The following is a 22,479-nucleotide window of genomic DNA, read 5'->3' on the forward strand; positions in this document are numbered from 1 at the left end:
GCAGTCGTGGTGGTATCATCGGCAACCCCCCTTTCCAGCCGCTGCTGGGCATCAGGCCGGCGCAACTACGCTTCTTCGCAGTCGCTCTTTTGCACAGGTCGAGCCAAGGACAGAGAAACGAATGGAAGGAGGCTTCATGATTTGCCTACCAGAGGATTCTAGACGAACTGCCAGTTCAAGTACATGTTCGAGCACATGCACAGCACAGCATGGACATTTCGACACCGGGCAAGTCAAGTTGGGTGGTGCACGAGAAGACAATCTGCACCGTCCTTCTGCCTTCACCCCTTCATCCCGACATGCAGATTGATCCGTGATGGCAACGGAAACGCCAAGCTTCTCGTGTAGCATATTCTATCAACCTATACAATGGAAAGGTACCAAAGTCTATCTCATGTCCTGCCAAGTCTAGCCATCATCATAGCTCCGGTAAGCCTGCCCGCAGGTCGACGGTGCGCGATGAGGCAGGCTTCCTGGTGGTGTCGTGGTCGTTGTCCAAACATGGCAAATGCCGCCGAGGCGTAGCCTTGAGCGTTGTCGATGTATCCCGGCCGCCATCCGCTCCAGCTTCACGCCCCGTTCGCCATGGGGAACGCGTTGCTCTCGAGCAAGCTGGACGATGCGACGAAACTAAACCCCCCAAATACGTCATCGTTGTGGCTGGATGCGCCGGCCAGCCACGGATCCCTCGCCGTCACGGCGGGGCTCAGCGGCAAGTCGGTAAACTCGGGCGCAAAGTTCTCGGCCAGTTCGGGATCTGTAATCATGGGCTGAATCGGCGGCTCGAGCTCGCGAGCCTCGAGCATCTTCCAGTCGATCTTGCGAAAGAATCGGTGCTTCCTGAGCGTCTGCAGATCCTTGGGCATCACCGACCCCAGTCGCTTGCTCGGCTCCTTTCTCATCAGTCGCGTCAGCAGGTCCTTGGCGTCGGGGCTGAGGAAGTAGGGCAGCGCGAGCTTCTGCCGAACAATGTTGTCCTGGATCTTGGCGTGGTTCTGGCCACGGAACGGAGGGTTCCCCGTCATGAGGTCGTAGCCCAGCGCGCCAAAGGACCACCAGTCGACGGCCTTGCCGTACTTCTTGCCGAGGATGACCTCGGGCGCCATGTACTCGACGGTTCCGAGGATCGAGTGGCAGCTCTCCGACTGCTCCACCGACACCTTGGACAGGCCGAAATCCGTCAGGAGCAGGTGGCCGTCGGCGTCGAGGAGGCAGTTTTCCGGCTTGAGATCGCGGTAGACGACCCCCAGGTCGTTGTGGAGATGCGAGATGGCCAGCAGCATCTCGGCCATGTAGAAGGCGGCGACCGTCTCCGAGAACATCTTTTCCGTGTTCAGGTGGGTGAAGAGCTCGCCTCCCTGGCCGTACTCGAGTATGAGGTAGAGCTTTTCGTGGTCCTGGAAGGCGTAGAAGAGCTTGACGACGAAGGGGTGTCTGCTGACCGACTCGAGGATCTGCCGCTCCGTCTTGGTCTGCTCAATCAGCTTCTTGTGCAGCACGAGAGAGGCCTTCTTGAACTGCTTCTGGGCGTAGAGCCTGCCGGTCGCGCGCTGCTTCACGAGGAGCACGGTGCCGTAGGTTCCCTTTCCCAAGCATCGCAGCGTTTGAAACTCCTCCGACGTCATCTTGCGACGGGGGTTCAGGCCGCCCTCGAGAGGCTCCGTGAAGCATGGCCGTTCCCGAAGGCTCTCGCTGACAAAGTCGTGCTCGAGCGTCACCTCGTAGCTCGTGGAACCGCCGTCGGAGCTGTCGCTGCCGGTCTCGCTGCGTGCCCTGTTCCGGCTGTGGGGGCGGCTGTCCGGCTCGGCGGCGCCGCGGATGCCGCGAGCGAGAGAGCTCGAGCGGGACGAAGCGTCGAGGCTAAGCGGTTCCATCTGCATCCGCAACTTGGCGATGCCGGAAACGCTCGGCGACGGTTGGGGCCGGAGCGAAGGGCTGCAGTTGGCGCTGACGACGTCGTCGATGCGGTTGCGCCCGCGACGAGCACTCGGACGCGGCGTCTCGCAAGCCCCATGGTCCGAGTCTTCGTCGCCCGAGGTGGCGGGCGTTCCCTGGAAGCCGCGCACCGTCTTGAGCGCGGCTGGGGCTGGGGCTATCATCATGGCCGTCGAGAGCCGGCGATCTGCCGATAAAACTCGGACGGGTCAATCCCTCTCTCCCTCACGATTGATGTTTTTTCGCTTGCTCTCCCCTCACGACCCGGGTCGGTGGTCGGTGAGGCCAGGCCGCTTGCCTTCAGGTCGTGCCTGGTCGGGGTTCGGGATCTGGGCGCTGCTCGGACTCGAAAGGAAGCACGATCTCGACGCGGCTTGTCAGGCGCATCTGGTACTTGAAGAATGAGGTTCGCATATGGAATGGTTTTTGAATATGCATTGGGCTCGAATGGCTCTGTTTGGGGCGACGGGATGGCAAGGTGTCTGCAATCTATTCACCGGATGGTGTGAGGAGGAAAGAAAGGGAACGAGGGAGGTTGCGAGTGTAAGTGGGTGGGTGTAAGTGTACTTTGCCAGTACGGGTGTGCTGCTCTCCTGAGCCTACAAGGAGCCCCCCTCGTTGCATTTCGTAGTGGGAAAAAGAAATGCAAGCCAGGCATTAGGTGAAGCGGCGCCGAACCTTTTTTTTTTTTAGGGCGTGAGCAAAAGTCCCACCTAAAATTCATCCAAGTCCTTCTCTTCGGCTCCTACGGTGATGCCGTCTGATGTACTGGATGTATTACTGGATGTACTGGTACCTACAGTATGATACCTGAAGCCTCACACTAGTATCTGCCACACCGGGTGAGTGGCTGTTCCAACAGCGGACGATGATTCTCCTTAAGTCCAGACCCCAGGCTCAGGTCCCCCCCTGGTACTGCACATGCATGCGAAAGGTTATTCAAAGGTGCGACACTGCCTGCCACTTCCGGACTCGAGTGCAGACGGTTATCGTACCAAACAGCATGATTAGGGAGTTCCCTGCGGAAGATGCGGTTGTGGTGGCGGTTACCGCTCTGCGCTCAAATATCCGTTCCTGCATCCCTCCATCTCCCCAGCAGCACTGGGTGTGGTGCCACCGGGGAGGAATAAGCGATCGCAATGCCTAGTTCAAATCTCCCATTTGTCTCGGTTCCCGCGAACAAAGCTTAGACAAAGCTCGAGTCGATACGTCGAGCTGAACCTCGTACATTGGCATCTGTACGTGGGAACCACAGTACAGATGCCGCCACCAGTCTCGACAATGAAGGGGAAAGGTTGTTGCCTGTGAAAGAGGATTGCTCCGCTATTTGTTCGAGACAATCAATACCAGATGAAAAGCGACCCAAACGTAGCTGTGCAGTTGATGTTTGAGCGTAGCAAAGGACCAGAACGCCGGTGTTGCTGCGTCAGTGCCCACTCAAGTGTGTGCGGCGGGTGGGCAAGTTGTCTGTGTGCCGTGTCACGGGTGAATCAATCGCCTGCCAAAAGAGAGATGGAACCTGCGTTTACTAGTAACGGTCAGTAACTGTGGTCAGGCCCTAGCCGAACATGACGTCGTCCTTTGTTGTTGTTGTATGTGTGGGCATATTACCACGTAGCTGCACCATACCGATCCGGTTCTTCTCGATCGATCCATTGACGTAATAAAACCTCGAGGGATACAAAATGTGATCAAATCGTACCCAACCAATCTTGTTGGAGTTTTGATCTAGATGCCGCATGCAAATCGAGATGACGTTGATACCGAGGTTCGTGCTTTAGCTACCTAGGTAGAGCAATAATGGTACCCACCATCGTGTGCTTGTGTGATATCTGGCAGCGCCAGTGTACTTACAGTACTGTGCATGTGCCGTGTATATGTACTCCGCATGCACTCACTGCAGTAATATACTTTGCAACTCACTCACTGAGCGTGTGCATGTACAGTACTTGTAATACTAAGTACTGTACATGTCAGTATACAGTACTCCGTACAGGTACTTACATTAGTCCACTCCGGAGTACTCCGTACAATGCAAGTACTTAAATAGTTGTAAGTAATACTGTAATGTCCTGTATACGGAGTAATTCACAAATACTGTACTTGTACTGTACTTGTACAGCATGTACTTACAGTAGTAATGTAAGTACAGTACATCATTCTCCGTACAACGTAAGTACTTATTGTAAGTACTTATTGTAAGTACTTCGAAAGCAAGTGCGAGAAATTGGTCTCCATGTTATCCTTGCAAGTTCGCAGCTGACCACGATTCGTTCGGCGATACCTTGGCCCCGCTGTAGCTGGCAAGGCTGCCAAATATTTCGGAGCGCTGCCACGGTGTGGCGCCAGCAGGCCTAGGGATCGCATGGAAAACATCAACTGCTGCCGACCGTCAACTGTTGCAAAACGTCGACTCCCATTCCCCACGTCCAAGTGCTTGCACATGACCTGCTGAGATAGCACAAACCATCGAGGGCCGCCCGAGGCAGCACCGCGCCCTCGTCGCGACAGCCCTTCAAGATGATGCACCCGGCGCGACAAGCATATGTGGCCGAGGCCCTCCCCCCGGTGGGCATCGCCCTCGAGGACCTCCCCAGTGACCATGACTACGACATCCCGATGGATGCGGCGGGCGCTTCCTCGGAGAAAGCGTCGGCGGTCCTAAGTCAGTTCAATCGCAAGCGGTTGGCTGCCAAGATCGCCGTTCCCACCGACGATGGCCGAGTCCGCGCGAAGCTGAGGGAGATGGGCGAGCCGGTGACCATCTTTGGCGAGGGTCCGGCCGAGAGGCGTGACCGTCTCCGCGAGCTCATGGCCATCCAGGCGGAGCTCGCAGGCCTCGAGAGCGGCGACGTCGCCATGGAAGACGCCCCGGACGAGGACGGGGCTGAGGAGCAGGAGGAAGAGTTCTATTCCAGAGGTGGCAACGATCTGCTGCAGGCTCGGATAAGCATCGCCCAGTTCTCGCTACCGCGGGCGAAGCAACGAACAGCCTTTCTGAGAGCAGAATCCGCCATCCCGCTCAGGACGCAGGTCAAGCACCGAAAGAACATCAAGGAGAGGCTGCAGGCCTTTGAGCTCCAGGGCAGCCAAACCGTCGGCGAGCGGCACATCAGCATGACGAGAATATCGCCCAACAGCGACTTGATCGCCGTCGGCAACTGGGGCGGTCAAATCAAGCTGATCGAGTTGCCGACGTTGAAGGAAAGGATGGCCTATCGAGGCCACACCAACAAGATAAGCGGCATTTCCTGGTTCCCCGGAGCGACGCTGCCCCAAGGGAACGTCTCGCCGGACTCGCTCAACCTCGCATCCGGCGGCGCCGAGGGCCTCGTGCAGCTCTGGTCCCTGAACAAGGACACGCCCCTGTCGACGCTGCACGGCCACTCGCAGAGAGTCTGCCGAGTCGAGTTCCATCCTTCCGGGAGATTCCTGGCCTCTGCCTCCGAGGACACGTCCTGGCGTCTCTGGGATGTCGAGACGACGACGGAAGTGCTTCTGCAGGAGGGCCACTCGAGAGGTGTCTACGCCGTGAGCTTCAACACCGACGGGTCTCTGCTGGCCAGCGCCGGACTCGACAGCATTGGGAGGGTTTGGGACTTGAGGTCGGGCCGAACCGTCATGATCCTCGACGGCCATCTGGATGGCCACATCAAGCCAATACACGCTCTAGACTGGAGCTCAGACGGCCATCGCGTCCTCTCCGGGTCAGCCGACGGATGGATCAAGTGCTGGGACGTCCGGAAGGTGCAAAGGACCGGAGGCATCGGCGCGCACAGCAGCGCCGTGTCGGACATGCGGTGGTTCAAGGGCCTGGACGACCCGCTCGACGGAACGCCGCCGGCGCCGGATGAAAAGGGCGCAAGGGTCCCCATAAAGTCGGGCACATTCTTCGTCTCGAGCGGGTTCGACAAAAACGTCAAAATATTCTCGGCCGACGACTGGACTTTGGTGCAGACCCTGAGCGGGCACACGGGTCCAGTCGCCAGTGTGGATTGCAGCCGAAACGGCCGATGGATTGTCAGCGGTGGCCATGATCGGACGGTGAAGCTATGGGGGCGCAACGACGGCGATGCGCTGTGAGCACGCGTGCGGAGGTGAAGAACACAACAGTCGGCTCAGAACGTAACCCGAAAATCCGGACCCTTAAGACGCCGTCAAGGAGGCCGCAAATATCTTGGCCAACGACGAACGAGTCCTCACTCTTGGCGATTCGGGCGGATGATTGGATCATAGCAAGGTACCTACTGCCTGACGATTGTCCTCCCAAGTATCATTGCCAACGTTTGTGCGAACGGAGCAGGACGTCGCCCAGACTCTGATATGGTATACGACGGTACTGTGCAGTACATGTAATGATTACTGTACGGAAATACCGAAGAGTAGTCTGTGACTACTCCTTGGTGTTGATGCCCTTGGTGTTGATGCCCTTGGTGTTGATGCCCTTGGTGTTGATGCCCTTGGTGTTGATGCCCTTGGTGTTGATGCCCTTGGTGTTGATGCCCTTGGTGTTGGTGCACTTGGTGTTGGTGCACTTGGTGGTGGTGCACATTCACTAGTACTGTGTACTTACAGTACAGACCACACATAGCAATTATTACAAGTGCTCCATACTTGCGCGTAATTGGCGTCAGTCAGGTGACTGCGATTAGATAAGATCATGAATCAGATGGAGGGCCTGGTCGTTCAACCACCACCACCAGTCGCTTGCTGGATTGTTGCTCACTTCTACGACAAGTCCTGCGTCCAGTCCTTCTCCATGTTTTGCCATCACCGTCGCTCGACGAGTCAGATTGCCAGCCCGACATAGCGACTGCCGGAAATGGCCAGTATTGACCGCTACCGACCCCCTCGCGAGGGCTATCAGCCGCCCAGCCTCCCGGGAGGCTCCCGCAGCGACCGCCCATCGCAATCCCCTCCTCGGCGACGCGAGGTGCCGCCAGCGGCGCCGACCCCTCCTCAGCACACCACCCGTACCTCTCCCCCGCGTCCGGATGCCGCGTCCGGACAGCAGTCTCCCGCGCCGTCGGGGAGGCAAACTCCTTCGCCCTCGGCCAGCCAGTGGTCGTTTACGTGGGACGAGGCGCACAGCACACCAAGCATCATCGACGGCCTCGCGCCAGCCGAGGAGAGGCTTCGAAGGGCCAAGGGTGTCAACTTTATCTATCAGGCTGGCGTGATGCTTGACCTGCCCCAGATCACCCTCTGGGTGGCGGGTGTTTTCTTTCATCGATTCTTCATGCGGTTCAGCATGGCCCAAGAGAAGGGCGCTGGCATACATCACTACGTGAGTTCCTCAACCGTCCCCGTCGTCGGCCACGTCTCATGCGATGGCTCTCTCGTTGCCAAGGCGGCCCAATGTACTCACGCTCGCTCCTCTTAGAACATTGCGGCCACTGCCCTGTTCCTCGCCAACAAGGTCGAGGAGAACTGCCGAAGGACAAAGGACATCATCATCGCCGTCGCCAAAGTGGCCCAGAAGAATGCCAAGCTCGTCATCGATGAACAAAGCAAGGAGTACTGGCGATGGAGGGACAGCATCCTGACGTACGAGGAGATCATGCTGGAGCAGCTCACCTTTGACCTCATGGTCGACAACCCGTACAGACATCTATTCGAGCTTCTCGGACAGCTCGACATTGTTCACAACAAGACCCTGAGGCAGGCAGCATGGGCATTCTGCAACGACGCGTGCCTGACGGCGCTGCCGCTGCTCATCGATGCGAAAGATGTCGCCATCAGCGCCATTTTCTTCGCCAGCATCCACACCAACCAGCAGATTGATGACGTCAACTGTGAGCCCTGGTGGAGAGTCTTGCGTGGCGACGAGGAACGTTGCTCCCGCGCCATCGAGGTGATGCGACAATTTTACACAGAGAACCCGCTTAGGAAGCAGAATCCCTCTCTGCCATCGCCGGCCTTTGACCTGGAGAACACGAGGCGGCGGGCGGACACGCTTCTGAGCCAGCCTGACACGATTTCATCGACCGGCGGAACCCCCATCGACGTGGAGCGAGCCAGCCGCAGCCCGGTGGCGAGGACAAACGGCTACGCCGACAGTCGCCCCGAGGCGAGGGGCCGATGCCTCCCTCCGTCATATCAGGCGTCCGCCGGCGGTGGTGACAACGCTCCGAGATCTCCGTCCAAGAGGAAGAGCCTCGATGCGGACTCTGGTAGTGACCATGATCGGGCCGACAAACGGGCGAGGATGTCGGAGGACGAGGGAGAGGTGGCAGAGGACTAAGCATGCGAGCCTGCGATATTTGTCACCATTTGAAAGGCAAGGCGTTTAGGGTTTTTGTTTATACGATTTTATCCTCCCGCAAACGGAGCATGTTGACTTGCTCCCGACGTCACGGCGCCAAGGACGCCGGCGTTGGGGTGAACAAAATCATGTGCAACCGTTGAATATCAAGGCAACTAGTTTGGCAGGCCACCACTGCCTAGATACTCGAGCAGTTGAGAGTGTAGCATGCAAATACAGCTCATATATATGCCTTTTCGGTCAGGTATTTGTATCGACTTTTGTCACATGAAGGACCCTACCATGTTGTTGGTCAGACTGACAACACAGACACCCATGATTCTGGTGTCTGTTGAATATTATTATCACATAATTACAGTACATGTGCCGCAGCGCCAGGTAGGGAACACGTGCCTGTGTACGGAGTACGGGATATCGCTCCGTAATATTGTACTTGTAATTACTCTGTACTTACTCCGTACTTACTCCGTGCTTATTACTGTATTAATACTTTACACACTCTGTTCATCTACAAGTAATACTTGTGCATGTGCACTTACAAGCAAGTTCGTAAGTACACCTACTGTAATGTGTACTTACAGTACGGTGTACTCCGTACCGTACACTGTATTACTGCAAGTATTACGTTGCACTTAATGTACTGTACTTGAGTCAGTACATGTTCTTCCCCTACCAAGTACTGTACAATACGGAATACGGAGAAATACATGTACAAGTATTTCATAGCCTGCGCCTAAGGCACCAACTTGCAGTCGGACAAACCAGCGCACTTCCATAAGCCCAAGCACATTTCTGATTGGCCTAAAGTCGGACCCACATTTACACGTTAGAACGCGGTTCTGGACTATAAATTGCGCTCTCCTCCGCCGTGGTTTTCAATATTTTCTTTCTTTCTTCTTTAGCTCTCTTTGCCTTTTGGCTTAGATCAAGTGTAGTATCTGTTCTTTTCAGTTTAATCTCTGAAAGGCCTCTAAGGAGGCCAATCGTGATTATTCCTATTTTTGGTCATCGGGAGGACTCCTCTGTGCTTGCACATGTTTCCACCCAAAGTGTCCCTGGTATCACACTGCCTCCGGGTGATGCGAAGTCTTTTTTCATTGCTTGCGCCGGCTTGCCCGGCGTGGTGAAGAAGGAAGAGGTTCAACTATGCGGCGAGACGCTGGGAAAAGCTGTCGCGTTGCACGGGCATCGACGGGTTAATCTCACGTTGGGTGTATACTTGCAGGTTCATCGCAACAGTACTCCGTATAGTTCGCACCTTGCCTCGTTCGCCCATCCCTAGCGTCTTCCTCTAGACTGGTGCTTGTCACGAGAAACCGGGCGGCGCCGAAACGTATCCAGTATTTTCTTCGTGATGGTTGATTTGGGAGTCTTCGATTGGACTCGATGCTAATACCTTTGTGCTTCTATACTCCATACTGCGTACTGATAAGACTGATACGTGCCTAAAGTGGCTTAGCGTCTCGAGTGTATTTCCCGAAGCTCGTGCAGCAACTGAGTACTTAGTTTTACCTTTGTGACAATTCGACGCATCCTGGCGTGCCATCTGCATCCTTCTCATACCCGAAAAGCACCGTCTTTCCCCCAGCACCTTTAATTCATTCGAGGACGTCTTGGGCGTCATGGCAACTCTCGGGGGTTACTTGAACAGTAAGCCATCGACAGCGTGCTGGTTCGTATCAAGTTCGCTAACACAACTGTCAAGAAAAAGTGCTCATCGTCACGGCCGACTCGAGAATCTTGGTTGGCACGCTGACGGCAGTTGATTCCATGACCAACCTGGTATTTACAACTACTCGTCTGCTATGCCTGCAGATTCTCTCAGCTCCTCGAGGCTAATTGGATGATTGGGCACAGGTTCTGAACGACGCTGTCGAACGCATCATTCGCGAACCCGACGACCCTGAGCCCTCGGTAGAAGTAGCGCTTGGTCTCTACTTGGTACGCGGAGATGGCGTCTGTTCCGTGGGCCTGATTGATGAGAATCTCGACGACAGCATCAACTGGTCAGAAGTCAAGGGGTCCACGATCGGGGGCATCAAACACGTATAATACATGGCCGGCACGGCGGCAGCCTACGGTCCGCCTCCTCGGGGGAATCAACCAAAGGGTGGCTTGGACGATATGTGATAATGGGCATTTTCACGGAGTTTGGAGCACGAGAAACATGCGACGGGCGATTCTCTAGGGTATGGGTTATCTTGTATCAATTGTATTCTTTTTCTAGATCAAACTGCTCGTACAGTACAGTTTTGCTGACGCTCGTCATGAATCAAAGAGTTCTTCATTCCTTCTCTCATGCAAAAACACGCTGCATCCAGACGTCTTTGAACACCTCCTCGCCTGGAGACGAGATGAGACGGTGGACCCTGTTCCCCTTGAGGACGCTGAGCCAAGCCATGGTGTCGCCGGGGACGTTGTCGAGCGCCATCACCTTGGGGTCGTCTCGGATGTCAGACGATTCAGCTGCCGCGGCCTCGGCGGGCTTGCTCCTCAAGCGATTGTCGATGACGTGCATCCCCCGGGTCCATTGGCCGGATGTCTCGACGCGGATATCCTCCGGCTTGGCTGGGAAGGTCCATTTGGGATCGTCCTGTGTCAAGACGTACCATACCGTCAGAGGATCGTGCAGGGATAGGCCCGGCTCGTTGCCGTCGCCCTCCATGGTCTCAATCTTGCTGAAGGCGCCCTTGATGAAATGCGACGTCCAGGCGGCAAGAGGGCTCCCGGCGTCGATGTGCGGCTGAATGTGCTTGGCAAAGTAACTTTTGGTAATGAGGTGGGGCGTCGTGATATCCAGGGGCGCGAGGACGAGCCTCAGCTGACGAGAAAGCCTGTCCGGGTAGGTCGGAAGGGTGGACAGCTTGGCGGGAATCGGAGGCATCGTGGACGCCGGAGAAATGGAGGTCAGGGCGAAGACTCGGGCGGCAGCGACGGCATCGGCATAGCAGTTGAACTCGGCGCAAGGAGTGACGTTGCCCTCGACCTTGACGGCGCCGCCCATGACGACGAGCTCCTTGGCTCGAAGGAACGTTTCGGGGTCCTCGGCGGCGGCGAGGGCAATGTTCGTCAGGGGTCCAACGGCGAGGACGGAGACGGTGTCGATTGGGTTCTCTTTCAAAATCCGCAAAATCTCCATGTGGGCGGGCTCCTTGGAAGGAGTGAAATAGGGAGAAAAGGTGGTGTGGTCGACGGAGCTGTCCGCATCGTTCTTGAAGAGAGACTTCCACGTATCTGCGGGGCTGAGGTGAGGGTGCACCTTGTGGACGTCGTGCAACCCATCTTCGCCGTCTGCCATGGCCCAGCTTAGCCCAGAGGTTGCACGCATCTCAGATAAGCAGGTGAAGAAGGGAACGTACGGAAATAGTCGGCCATGAGACACTCATCCTCGAGGGAATGCTCGGGGCCAACGGCGACGATTGGTTTGGAGGCCACCATCGAGCCGTAGCCCTCGGAACGGCCAGTCTCCTTCCTCCACGCAAGCTCCTTCTCCAGAACGTGGAATAGGGCGACGACATTTCGAAGACAGCTGCAACTTTGGATGAGCCATGACCGCGACGGAAGCTCGTTTCACACCCGAACCACATGCATACCTCTGCAGGGGAACGTTGCCGTACGTGACGGAGACCATGGCCACCTCGAGCTCTTCCGGCGAGGCGCTGAGGGCGAGCAGCAAAGCCATGATGTCGTCGACACCTGGGATAAGTTAGCCCGCCTGAGGCGCGTCGAGGGTCGTGGCTGTCGACGCACCGGGATCGGTGTCGATGATGATCTTTCGGGGAGCCATGGCGTTGACTTTGGGTGTCGCTTTTACGTGGGTACAGATTCCGCTTGGCAAGCCCGAGGAAGAAATCAAGAGGTGAGTTTGCCGAGTTGGCAGCTTCGTCACGAAGAACCTCAAGCGATGCCGACCGACGAGTAGGATTAACAAAGGGCCGCTTGGCTCGAATCCTTTCTCTGCTACGGAGCAGACCAACGGAGCATTATGGAGCAAATAATAGCACCATGCGATATACCCGGACCGCGGTTCATGGCCTGAAGCCATGCCAGCAATCGTCCGTCCAGTGTGCGAGGTGGGGTGGAGTCGCTTAGTGATGTACCTGTACAAGCAGGTGGACAGTACGGAGCACACCTAAGTAGTATGCGAGCTCCGTTAGTACCTCTCGGTATACTTGCATGCGCAAATAAGATATAGTGGGTGAAGTAAGCAGTATTACAAGTATTACTGCATGTGCATGTACGGTAGGGAGTACAGAGTGCTGTACAGAGTGCTGTACAGAGTGCTGTACGGAGTGCTGTACGGAGTGCTGTACGGAGTACCTTGTAGCATTACTGCACAGTGGGAGCCTGCAAGTAAGACGGCAACGGCTATGGCCGGTCGGCAGGCTCCGACCAAGGACTTTGCACCTCGATGCACATCGTACTCGTATGCGCGAGCAAAGACTTGCATGTATGCGCAATGCATCATTTATTCCGCAGCCGTGTTCTGGCGATGGGTACCCCGTAGTTCTGGAACGTATTGCTCCGTGGTCGGGGAGCCTGGCCATCTGGTTGTACTTGTACGTACGTGTACCGTGACATGGTGTGGTCGGAGGCGTAATCGGAGCAACAGTACGCATTTCCCACCACATCTGCTCTTCATCGTCCTCATCGCAGTCCTCACGTTGCAGCAGCGTCGGCCAAGGCAAGAACCAGACATTTCCTTAAGGAGGGCAATGCTGATTGACGGGATAGGCACGATGCAATACTGCAGGTTTAGGTCGATCTGAGCATCGGGGTACGATGGCACGGCAGATCTCATTCCTCGTACTACCAGTGGGCACTCGTAAGGAACTTGCCGAGGTTGGTCCCTTTTGACGCTGCCAGTTGGATTGAGTCAGTAATGAAAGATGTGGGGGAATCGAGAAAGGTGGCTTGGCTCTCTGTGAGGATGATCCCACGATGTCCGTATCTCGTAGGCAGTTCACCATGGAGCTGGTACAGACAGTACACGTGCCTGCATGACCACAGATAGTATGCGGCTCATGTTGGGGGAGCGGGGGTTTCTTGGTAGTTATAGTTACCATAAGGTACCTAAGACGGAGTACTAGAGTACATGGTATGTACGGAATATTGTCGTCGAGTAACAGATAGCAATGCTAGCACAATGTAAATGTATTACTGTACGAGCACGGGTAGCCTGTGTCCAAGAGTAGACAAAAAATGCGTCAACTTAACTTGCACGAAGTATTAACAGGTCCGAGTAGAGTAGATACGGAGTAATAATGGTAAGCAAACGGTCCGGTGGTAGGACCTACGTACAGGAGGTCGGCAGAGCAAACAAATGCATACTACTTAGAGTTGAGCAACGACCATGAATTGCAGTATTCCCAAGCAAGTACTTACTGGCTGTAGGTGTACTTACTCCGTAGTTAAATATTAGATACCACTACGGAGTAATACTCCGAATTTGCCTGTACAAATGTACAGCAAGTACTCCGTACTGTGAAGTACCTTTGGGTAGGTACGGAGCCCAACGCTGACTTGAACAGCTTGCGCAGCGCCCGGCACCTTGCACATGTACAGTACTGTACGGAGTGATTGTACAACCACAGTACAGTACTGTACTCCGTACTACAGGATGCCCCCTCCCTCCCACGGAAAATGGTGTCACACCCAATCCTTACCAACAGCAGACCAGTGCTGTCCGCTTGCATCAGCTCGACACCCCTCTGCTGCTTCGACTCTCCTCGTCCACCACTAGAGCACACCATTCACCTCACGGCCATTCACCGCAAATAGGCTAGGAGCAAGAGACTCGGGACGGACTCTCCGTCCAAATTCGTCCTATTTGGCGCCACGGTACGTGCGAAACTTTCCTTGGCCATGCCTGCATCCTCCATGACGACGGCGACAAGGCCACCACAATCATGGTGCGCAACGCGTGCTCCGTACCCTCATCCGCCTCTCCCCTGAGGAGGCGTAGGCCCTCGGTGGCCCCCGCCCCCCTTCTCCACCATCCAATCGTTCTTGGTACAGCACACCTGCTGTAAGTACAGTAGGTACAAGTACGTACGGTACAGTACAGTGCAGCAGGTGCGGACACGGAGTACGAGGATTCGTACGCACATTCTGGTACGTGTAGAGGTACACTCGAGCACCAGTAGTCTGGCTTGGCACCAGGAATTGTTATTGGATCTGCCTTATTACTGCTACGACCGATGCCGAGGCGCACCGTCGGCGGCGCTAAAGGAGTAATTCACACCCCAAGCAAGGTGCCGTCTCCTACTTGTACACAGGCAAAGCAGGCACCGTCAACCTTCCTGCAAACTTTTTAACTCGTCCCGGTTTCCGTTACTTTACCCTCTTTGCCTTGACGACTTGCCTTTCCCTTCGTATTCTTTTTCTCCTGCGTACTGCGTCTTCCTGGTTTCCCACCCCCGACTCGCTCGTGGTGGCCGACTCGTTGACGAAGCACCGTCCGCACCACAGACAGGGTGACGGTTGAAGACAGCCTGGCCACTCCCGACGGGGCCTTTGCAGCAACCGTCCGTCCGTCCGTCCGTCCGTCCATCACCTCAAGGTCGACGCGCAACCACGGTCCATCCTTCACTTGACGCGCATAGAGGCTCGGCACCGATTCCCCCTTGGGATCCTTTAGATCGGCCATTTATTTCTCGTCCCCTGCCGCGGCATCCGGCCCCTGCTTGGCGCAGAGCACGCATTTCCCGTCGCTGGAACCGGACAAAAGCAGCTTCGCAGCACCGAAGCATCAAGGCCCGCCCGCGACCACCACCGACGCTGTTCCGTTGCCTTGACGTAGGTCGCGTCTCGGCGATACACTAGGCATCATGGCCGACAACATGAGCTACATTTACACCATCGGCGGCTACGCCACCCTCATCGGGCTCGGCTACGCGCTCTACCACGTGTCGACGCAAAAGGCGAGCAAGCGGGGCAGCACGCCGGCGTCGAGGACCGTCAAGGCGCCTCTGCAAGAAGTCCGAAAGGAAGGAAGGAAGAAGAAGCAGAGGCTGGAGACTTTTGCGTCGGACGCCGCGGAGCCGGCCGGTTCCAAGCTTGCCCCCAAGGCGGAGGAGGAGGCGACATCCAGGGTTGGCCACGCGGCGGCCGACACATCCGACGACGAAGCGGACAACCGAGAGTTTGCCCGCCAGCTGGCAAAGGCCAAGGAGGGCACGACGTTCGCCTCGTCCAAGTCGGCCGGCTCGAAGCAGCGCGAGAAGTCGGTGAAGCAGTCCCGTGCGAACCGAATCTCGGCCGCGGCGGCGCCCTCGGCCCCGCCGGCGCCCTCGTCGGCCACGGACGCCGACGCCGAGGACGATCAGTCGTCGCGCTCGCCTTCGGGGGCTGGCCTCGTCGACGCGAGCGGCGTCGCCGACATGCTCGAGCCGACGCCCACCGGGCCGGCCATCCTGCGCATCACCGACTCGGAGCCCAAGAAGGAGCAGAAGAAGAAGGCGGTCGGCGTGCCCGAGAAGGCCGAGACTAAGAAGCAGCGCCAGAACCGCAAGAAGGCCGAGGCGGCCAAGGCGGCTCGCGAGGAGGCCGAAAAGGACCGCAAGGTGCTCGAGGAGAAGCAGCGCCGAGCCGCCCGCATCGCCGAGGGCCGTGCCGCCAAGGACGGCACCCAGTTCCAGGCGGCCGTCAAGGCCAACTCCGTCTGGGCCCCAGGCGTGGCCAACGGCACCCACGCGAGCAAGGCGCCCGCGCAGGACAGGCTCCACCAACCCCTCGACACGTTCGAGAAGCCGGCGCCGGCGGCCGCCCCGCAGCCGGCCCCCGTCAAGCCCGAGAGCTCGTGGATGTCGTCGCTCCCGTCGGAGGAGGAGCAGCTGGAGATGCTCAAGGGCGAGGCCGACGAGTGGAGCACGGTGCCGACCAAGGCCTCGAAGAAGGCGGCCAAGAAGCCGTCGTCGGTTTCGTCGGCCGACGAGAAGTGGCAGACGCAGCCTGCCGCTCAGGCCAAGCAGCCTGCCGCTCCCCACGCGAACAAGGCATCGAGGCCGAGCGCCGCCAAGAACTTTGGCGGCTCCTTTTCGGCCCTCGACACGAACGGCGACGACGTCGAGGAGGCCGAGGAGGAATGGGACGTCTGAAGAAGCACGGGGCGAGGACTGCCGCGAGCGCCGCGTCGCACGTTTCCGAGTCCTGCGGCGACCGACACGACTCGCCTTGTCGGGTGTGTACATTACGTGTTGGGCGACGGACGGCCGTCGGTTTCTGTATCATTCCTTTTCTCTCTTTGCTTCCCGCGGGGTTGGATCAACCTAAAGTGAACAAAATGCGGTGGAGGAGTGCGTCGGGATGGAGTGGCAACGTCTCGCGGGGCCGTGGTTCCCATCGCGGCAGAGGGCTCTGCGTGCCCGTGCCCGTGCCCGCCCTTTTTCCACCGGGAGGCAGCGGCGACGGGCTTTCAAGTTTCTCGACGATCATGTCGGGGAGGCGACGAAGCTGTGGGGTGCGAGTAGACGATGACGCCGGTGCGGCGGCGAGAGGACGGAAAAGGCATTTGTGCAATGGTGGACGATGTTGAACAGTCTGGAGCTCGGCAGAAGACTGCCCTAAATTGAGAAATGTGCCATCTGCCCTGGACGGCAATGCCTGGCCCGAGCCGCATCGCAGCGCCGCTCTCGCCTGCATCCGGTGGCCTCGTAGAACGGCGCGTCGTGGCCGGTGGCTACGGAGTGCGGCATCGAGCACCGACCGGTTGGAGCACGCGGCGGCCCGTGGGTGGCCGTCGGCGGGCAAGGAATAGGGCGCGGGAAGCAGAGACGGGGAGGACGACGACGGATGGCCTGCTGACCACGGCTGACGCTCGCACATGGGCCACGGTCTCGACGTCGAAGGGTTGCTTTTCGGACGCAGAGCACACCCCGGTACATTCTTTTTGGGCAGGCAGCCGGTCATCTCATCCCCTGAGCCGGATGGCTTGACATGATACGGCATTCGCTACCGTCGCTTGGCCAAGCGGAGCGACCACCGTCAAGTGGACTGTTTGTTTCGTCGCAGCCTGCCAGACGGAGGATGGCGAGCGCATGTGGCGGCTGCGGGAGCGCAAGGCCGCCCCCGCTGGATGCCGAGATGAGACGTGATGAGCATTTTATGCACGGCAGATATTACTTGCAAACGCCTCCACCTGTTGCTGTTTTCATTAGATGCTGGATTGCCCCATGAGGGGTCGTCGTTGGACCAGTCCAAGTGTAGGTGTGCAGGTGTGCAGGCAGGCGTGCAGCGTGCAGCGTGTGCAGGTGAGCAGGTGTAAGTAAGTACAGGTGGTGCAGGTGTGCAGCGTGTGCAGGTGTGCAGCGTGTGCAGGTGTGCAGCGTGTGCAGGTGTGCAGGTGTACTGTACTCCGTAGTTGTACAGTAACCAAGTACTAGTACTTACATGCACACCTAATGTTCCAAGTACAGTGCATGTACGTACACTCGGCCTCCCATATCATGCCTGGATGGGTACCGGCGATGACGGGAAAGGGGACAATGGACGGGCCCTAAGCTGCGCGGGGGATGGAGTGCTTGCTGCTTGAGCATCGTTTCGAATGGGAGGGGCTATCCTCCTCGTTCGTGCTGCCCAGCAGGGGTGGCATCTCCCCAAGGTTTGCCGCGGCTTCAGGGAGCGTCTACTTACGGAGTGGTCCGGTTCAGCAATGCTCGTATACGGACGAGCGTAATAATAACCCTTGCTGGTGTACGGAGCTTCACCTACTAAACTAGTACCAAAGTAGTACCCATGGACATGCACTCCAAATCCAAGCAATACCCCTTGGCTGCTACGGAGTATCCAGGTACCTACGTCAGTACTTGGTACTGAGCGATACCTGGTCAATAATGGGCGCTTCTGCCGGCTTCACCAGCCCCGACGGTTGGCCCAGGCTCGTCTGGTGCCTAGTACCTAGTAGGTGGCAATCAATGCTGGGAGATGAAGCGGCTTCCACTGTCGGCCGCTCTCATGCTGCTGCGCCATATTGGGGGCGAGCACCAACCAGGATGAACAGTACAGTAGGTGTCGTTGTAGGAGTACAGTAAGTGCATTCGTGGTCCTCGTGCTGAATGCTCCGCACCAACTGCTTTCACGGTGCAGCTACCCTTGCCGATCGCACCGATCCTCTCCTTCTTTACCCTTCCGGGCGTCTTTTAATTCTCAAGAATCATATGGCAAAGAGGCCTTCCATACCGCAGGCGTACGTTGTACATGTGCACATGCATCGTATTTATGGAGCATCTTCTACTCACTACTGTAGATTATGGAGTTGCGCGACGACGAATACGTTTGAGCTGTGCATTGAACAAGTAATTACTGCACATGTACAACGACACCTATGTGTGTACTCTCATGTACTCTGTACACTCGGATAATAACAGTTTGCAAGCGCTGTAAGTAAGTACAGTACTCCGTACTAGCGGAGTACAGTAATTACAGTACAAGCAAGTGCACCTACACTCACCTACACCCACCTACCTACTCAAGTACTCGTACGTGGCACGAATTTGGGGATGCGCCTTTATTGGTCCTGCACAGAGTACTTGTACTTTGATCTTGCACGAGTACTCCCATCCAGCAAGTACTACTATGTACTCCTGGGCCCAAGTCCGTGTATAGTCCTGCCAGCCTCGATTGCATTTACTTGCTGGTACTCCGTGCGTACGAACACCTAGGTACTGTACTTGCTCACGTCTGCGCATGTACTTGCTACTTGCTGTTCACCCTTTAAAGTACAGTACTCCGTACCTACTATACTGTACTGTAGGTAACAATGCAGCTCACGGGCCACGATCGCTTGGCAAGTGACAGGCAATTACAATGCCCACGGCTCTCTCATCCTGCGACATTGGTGCACACCGTCTGGAACGCGTTTCTCCTTGACCCTCTCTCACGTCCTCTCCTCTCCCCGGCCACTTCTGCTCCCGCTTGCTTGCCATCGCTCACCCGAGTATTCGCTTCCAAAGTGCCTGCCTGCTCCTCCGATTCGCATCGGAGCACTCGCCCATGCTCGTGCTCTCCTCAGCTCGCCTCCCCCCCCTCCCCACACCTCAAACTTGCCATCGCGTACTCCTCCGCAGCAGCAACCAGGCGTTTGGTTGGAGCCGTCGACGCCCCTTTTCTGGCCGAACTATCCGTCGAACGCCCCTCTCCCTCGATTCGACACCCGACCGCTGATACGTCCCCTGATTGTTGGTCGGCAGTTTTCCCATTCCAGCGCCAGCCCGGGCGACCGCGGCGCCTGGACCGTTTCCGCCATCCCTACTTTGTTCTCCTGCCACGGGACCGGGAGAGTTGCCTGTGCTGTACCGTGCTCTCTCCCAAGCGGTCCTGCGTTGCTCCCTCAACTCGCATTCCGACCTGCCGGTACTCGTCTTCGCTTGCCGGTCGCTCGACGGACCGGAATCTCTCCAACCACGCTCGACAAGGTGGGAGCCGATCACAGGTCCCATGTTTCCGCATCGGCCGTCGTCGTCAATTGAAAGGCAAACGTGACGCAGGGTGCGCGCCCTGCTGCATCAACGTCATGTCGTTCCCCGTCGCCTTCCAGTCGGCCGTCTTCTACTTCGTCGCCTGCACGCCTTGCGCCAAGGTTCGTCATCGGCAAAAGGCCAAGGAGAAGGCGAAGAAGGAGAGGTTGGAAAAGGCCAAGCTCGAGACGGAACAGCCCGGCCTCTACCTTCATCCGTCCCCCTTCAACACCAACCCCTACTGGCAGGAAGAAATCAGCATGGGCCCCAGCCTGCCCAAGAAGTCGGCGAGCAAGAACTCGAGTCAGAGGGGACTCGCCAGCGCCGGCAGGGCCAGCAGCGCCGTGAGCATGTCGGAGCACACCACCATCGGCGGCAGCCGCTCGAACTTGGGTGACGGCCGGCCGGCCGTGGCCGAGGACGACACCGTCTCCGAGGACTGGAACAAGCGACGCAGGTATCAGCGCGAGGACGAGGAGCTCTGGGGCCAACCCGTCGCGGGCTCCGGTCACCGGCTGATGGATGCCTTTTCGAAAGCCCGAGACTCGGCCGGCCGGCTCATCGATGCGACGTTGGGCATCGACAAGGCCGTGACGGAGCAGGAGCGTCGCGACTTTTACTTTTCGCCCCGGAACCCGCCCGTCAACGACCATCACCCGCCCGTCGTCAGCAGCAAACCTCCCCACCGTGACGCCCGCAAGTGGATGCTCCAACCGCCGCCGCCCGCCAAGATCATGGAGGGCAAGATTCCCGTCACGCGAGCCGTGAGCGTCGGGAGCCGGTCCAGCGGCAAGACGGTGGCGGGCGAAGAACCACCGCCGGGTCGCAAAGCCCACGCCAAGGTGGCCATGGAGCGTTGGCCGAAGGAGCACGAGCCGACGGAGATGGAGCTCATCGAATCGCTCTTCCACACCCGCAGCCATCAGTCGACGAGCTACACGCGCAGCAGAAGCCTCTCGCTGGACGGATCCGACGACTCGTTGGAAAGCCCTCTGGACAGGCGGAGGCGGAACCGACGGTTGGTGGCGGTGCCGCCCGACGTCGAGTCGGAGAGCGAGGGGGATGCCGAAGATGCTGCCTCGCCGCCCGTGACGGAGACGCTCGGCCACTCTGGTCGCTCGGCCCGCGTGGTGCAGAGGCCGAAGATGCAAACGACGCCCGGTGCCGACGTGAGGAGCAACGGTCGGGTACTGTCGATGAAGTCGTCGAGGCCACACAAGCCGTCGAGGGGCAAGACGGTGCCTGCCGCCACAACCACCGGCGACGATGGCGAATAGCCCCTCGCACTACCTTGGTCTCGCACCTTGGTCTCGCACCTTGGTCTCGCACCTTGGTCTCGCACCTTGGTCTCGCACCTTGGTCTCGCACCTTGGTCTCGCACCTTGGTCTCGCACCTTGGTCTCGCACCTTGGTCTCGCACCTTGGTCTCGCACCTTGGTCTCGCACCTTGGTCTCGCACCTTGGTCTACAATGCCGACCGACGAGCGTTCCCCTGCACAAATCATGCAGTGACTCCTTTGCCGTCCCCTCGAGTTTGCATGGGCGCGTCTCGTCGCTTGTTTCGCTTCGCTTTGGTCTGTTCATCGTTCGTTGCATGCGGGGTGTTCCTGGGTTTGGGTAAGCCTTCATGGGGCTCATGGGCTGGCGGGCGCGTATTCGATTCTTTCATAAGCAGTGCCAAGCATCCGATGCGTTGCCTCTGTTGTGCTGTCAAGCTACCTATTCCATTTTTCCATCAGCATCGTCGTCCCCTTCAACGCCCCGTCACCCGAATTTGTGCCCTTTTCCATCAAGCAACCGATTGCCTGCCATGCTTTTTCCCTCATCTTTTCGGCCTCGACAACACCAACCATGGGTATCACCTTCATGCCCGCTCCTTTCTTCCATCCATCCAAGGATTTGGCTCTTTGCCTTCATCCCTCGTCCCCAAGCAACAAAAGAATCGCTGTACAATGTCCATAGCTGCCCGTCGTGGCTCAGAGATGCATGCCACCATCTTGCCCGTCGTCGTTGGCTAGCTGTTGTATTTGGTCGTGTACGGCCCGCCGCAGCTGTTCGTCGGAGAGACTGCCACCACTCGCGACCGGATGCCCCGAGAGGTTGTTGAGGTGAACCTGCCCGTCACGGATGGAGCCTGTTTGAAACGTGCCGTCGGTCCAGGCCGAGTGTTGTTGGTGCTGGGGTTCCCTGGTCGGATCGGCATCGCCGTTGGCGTCGTCGGGGCGGCGGGCGCCATCCTGCTTGGAATCTGCCTCGTCCTTGGACTGGAATTCGGTCCAGGCAATTCCCCTGTCCTCGACCTCGGCACGGATCAAGGCGATGCGTTCCGCCATGCGGTCGATGACTTGCTCGTTTTCTTCGATGGCGTCTATGCAGTCCTGGTCGGGTGAAGCCGGTGAAGCGGCCGTGCCGTCGGTCGGAATGGCTGTCTCGGAGCCATTGGCAAAAGGTCTGAGCTGGTCATTGGAGTACTGCAGGTGGGCGATGGAGTTGCGGATCTCGAGAACCTTGAGGTGCAGCATGCCAACCGAGAGATCCTTGAGGGCGGCGGCGAAGCGCGGGGCCGATATGGGCTGAGTGTCGGCGGAAGACATGCCAGTTGCACGCAGCGAGCCGTCTTTGTAGCGCACACGAGAAATGGACGTTGTCGTGGGCGAGGTGAAGTCGATGGGATGGTAGGAGAGCGCTCGGGTGGTCGTTGTGATGCGAGAGATGATGACGGACGTGGTGGGGTGAGGGGCCGGTTGGGTGCGACGCTGCACGCGGTCCGGATGACCGGTACGTACCTTGCTCGTGCAGCACTCGTAAATCACGTCGTCCATT

General features: G+C 57.7%; 8 protein-coding genes across 8 annotated transcripts; 4 read left to right on the plus strand and 4 right to left on the minus strand.

Moving 5' to 3' along the window:
• Window positions 1–569: 569 nt before the first annotated feature.
• On the minus strand, window positions 570–2,099 carry DCS_04750 (serine/threonine-protein kinase psk1; the record flags this gene model as incomplete). The annotated part of the gene is made up of 1 exon (XM_040802056.1): window positions 570–2,099. The coding sequence occupies one exon, from the start codon at window positions 2,097–2,099 to the stop codon at window positions 570–572; it is 1,530 nt and encodes a 509-aa protein (XP_040657089.1).
• Window positions 2,100–4,455: 2,356 nt separating this feature from the next.
• Window positions 4,456–6,018, plus strand: DCS_04751 (uncharacterized protein; the record flags this gene model as incomplete). Its single annotated transcript, XM_040802057.1, has 1 exon — window positions 4,456–6,018. One exon carries the CDS (start codon window positions 4,456–4,458, stop codon window positions 6,016–6,018), a length of 1,563 nt encoding a protein of 520 aa, XP_040657090.1.
• A 310-nt stretch (window positions 6,019–6,328) lies between these two features.
• DCS_04752 (uncharacterized protein) lies at window positions 6,329–6,487 on the minus strand (the record flags this gene model as incomplete). The annotated part of the gene is made up of 1 exon (XM_040802058.1): window positions 6,329–6,487. One exon carries the CDS (start codon window positions 6,485–6,487, stop codon window positions 6,329–6,331), a length of 159 nt encoding a protein of 52 aa, XP_040657091.1.
• A 270-nt stretch (window positions 6,488–6,757) lies between these two features.
• Window positions 6,758–8,179, plus strand: DCS_04753 (cyclin; the record flags this gene model as incomplete). The annotated part of the gene is made up of 2 exons (XM_040802059.1): window positions 6,758–7,222; window positions 7,319–8,179. 2 exons carry the CDS (start codon window positions 6,758–6,760, stop codon window positions 8,177–8,179), a joined length of 1,326 nt encoding a protein of 441 aa, XP_040657092.1.
• A 2,317-nt stretch (window positions 8,180–10,496) lies between these two features.
• On the minus strand, window positions 10,497–11,987 carry DCS_04754 (nucleoside hydrolase; the record flags this gene model as incomplete). Its single annotated transcript, XM_040802060.1, has 4 exons — window positions 10,497–11,491; window positions 11,560–11,729; window positions 11,794–11,896; window positions 11,951–11,987. 4 exons carry the CDS (start codon window positions 11,985–11,987, stop codon window positions 10,497–10,499), a joined length of 1,305 nt encoding a protein of 434 aa, XP_040657093.1.
• A 3,043-nt stretch (window positions 11,988–15,030) lies between these two features.
• Window positions 15,031–16,299, plus strand: DCS_04755 (uncharacterized protein; the record flags this gene model as incomplete). Its single annotated transcript, XM_040802061.1, has 1 exon — window positions 15,031–16,299. One exon carries the CDS (start codon window positions 15,031–15,033, stop codon window positions 16,297–16,299), a length of 1,269 nt encoding a protein of 422 aa, XP_040657094.1.
• A 2,660-nt stretch (window positions 16,300–18,959) lies between these two features.
• On the plus strand, window positions 18,960–20,933 carry DCS_04756 (uncharacterized protein; the record flags this gene model as incomplete). Its single annotated transcript, XM_040802062.1, has 1 exon — window positions 18,960–20,933. The coding sequence occupies one exon, from the start codon at window positions 18,960–18,962 to the stop codon at window positions 20,931–20,933; it is 1,974 nt and encodes a 657-aa protein (XP_040657095.1).
• Window positions 20,934–21,632: 699 nt separating this feature from the next.
• DCS_04757 (uncharacterized protein) lies at window positions 21,633–22,478 on the minus strand (the record flags this gene model as incomplete). The annotated part of the gene is made up of 1 exon (XM_040802063.1): window positions 21,633–22,478. The coding sequence occupies one exon, from the start codon at window positions 22,476–22,478 to the stop codon at window positions 21,633–21,635; it is 846 nt and encodes a 281-aa protein (XP_040657096.1).
• Between the last annotated feature and the right edge of the window lies 1 nt (window position 22,479).

This window comes from Drechmeria coniospora, chromosome 02 (genome assembly GCF_001625195.1).
Source record: "Drechmeria coniospora strain ARSEF 6962 chromosome 02, whole genome shotgun sequence".
NCBI lineage: Eukaryota > Fungi > Ascomycota > Sordariomycetes > Hypocreales > Ophiocordycipitaceae > Drechmeria > Drechmeria coniospora.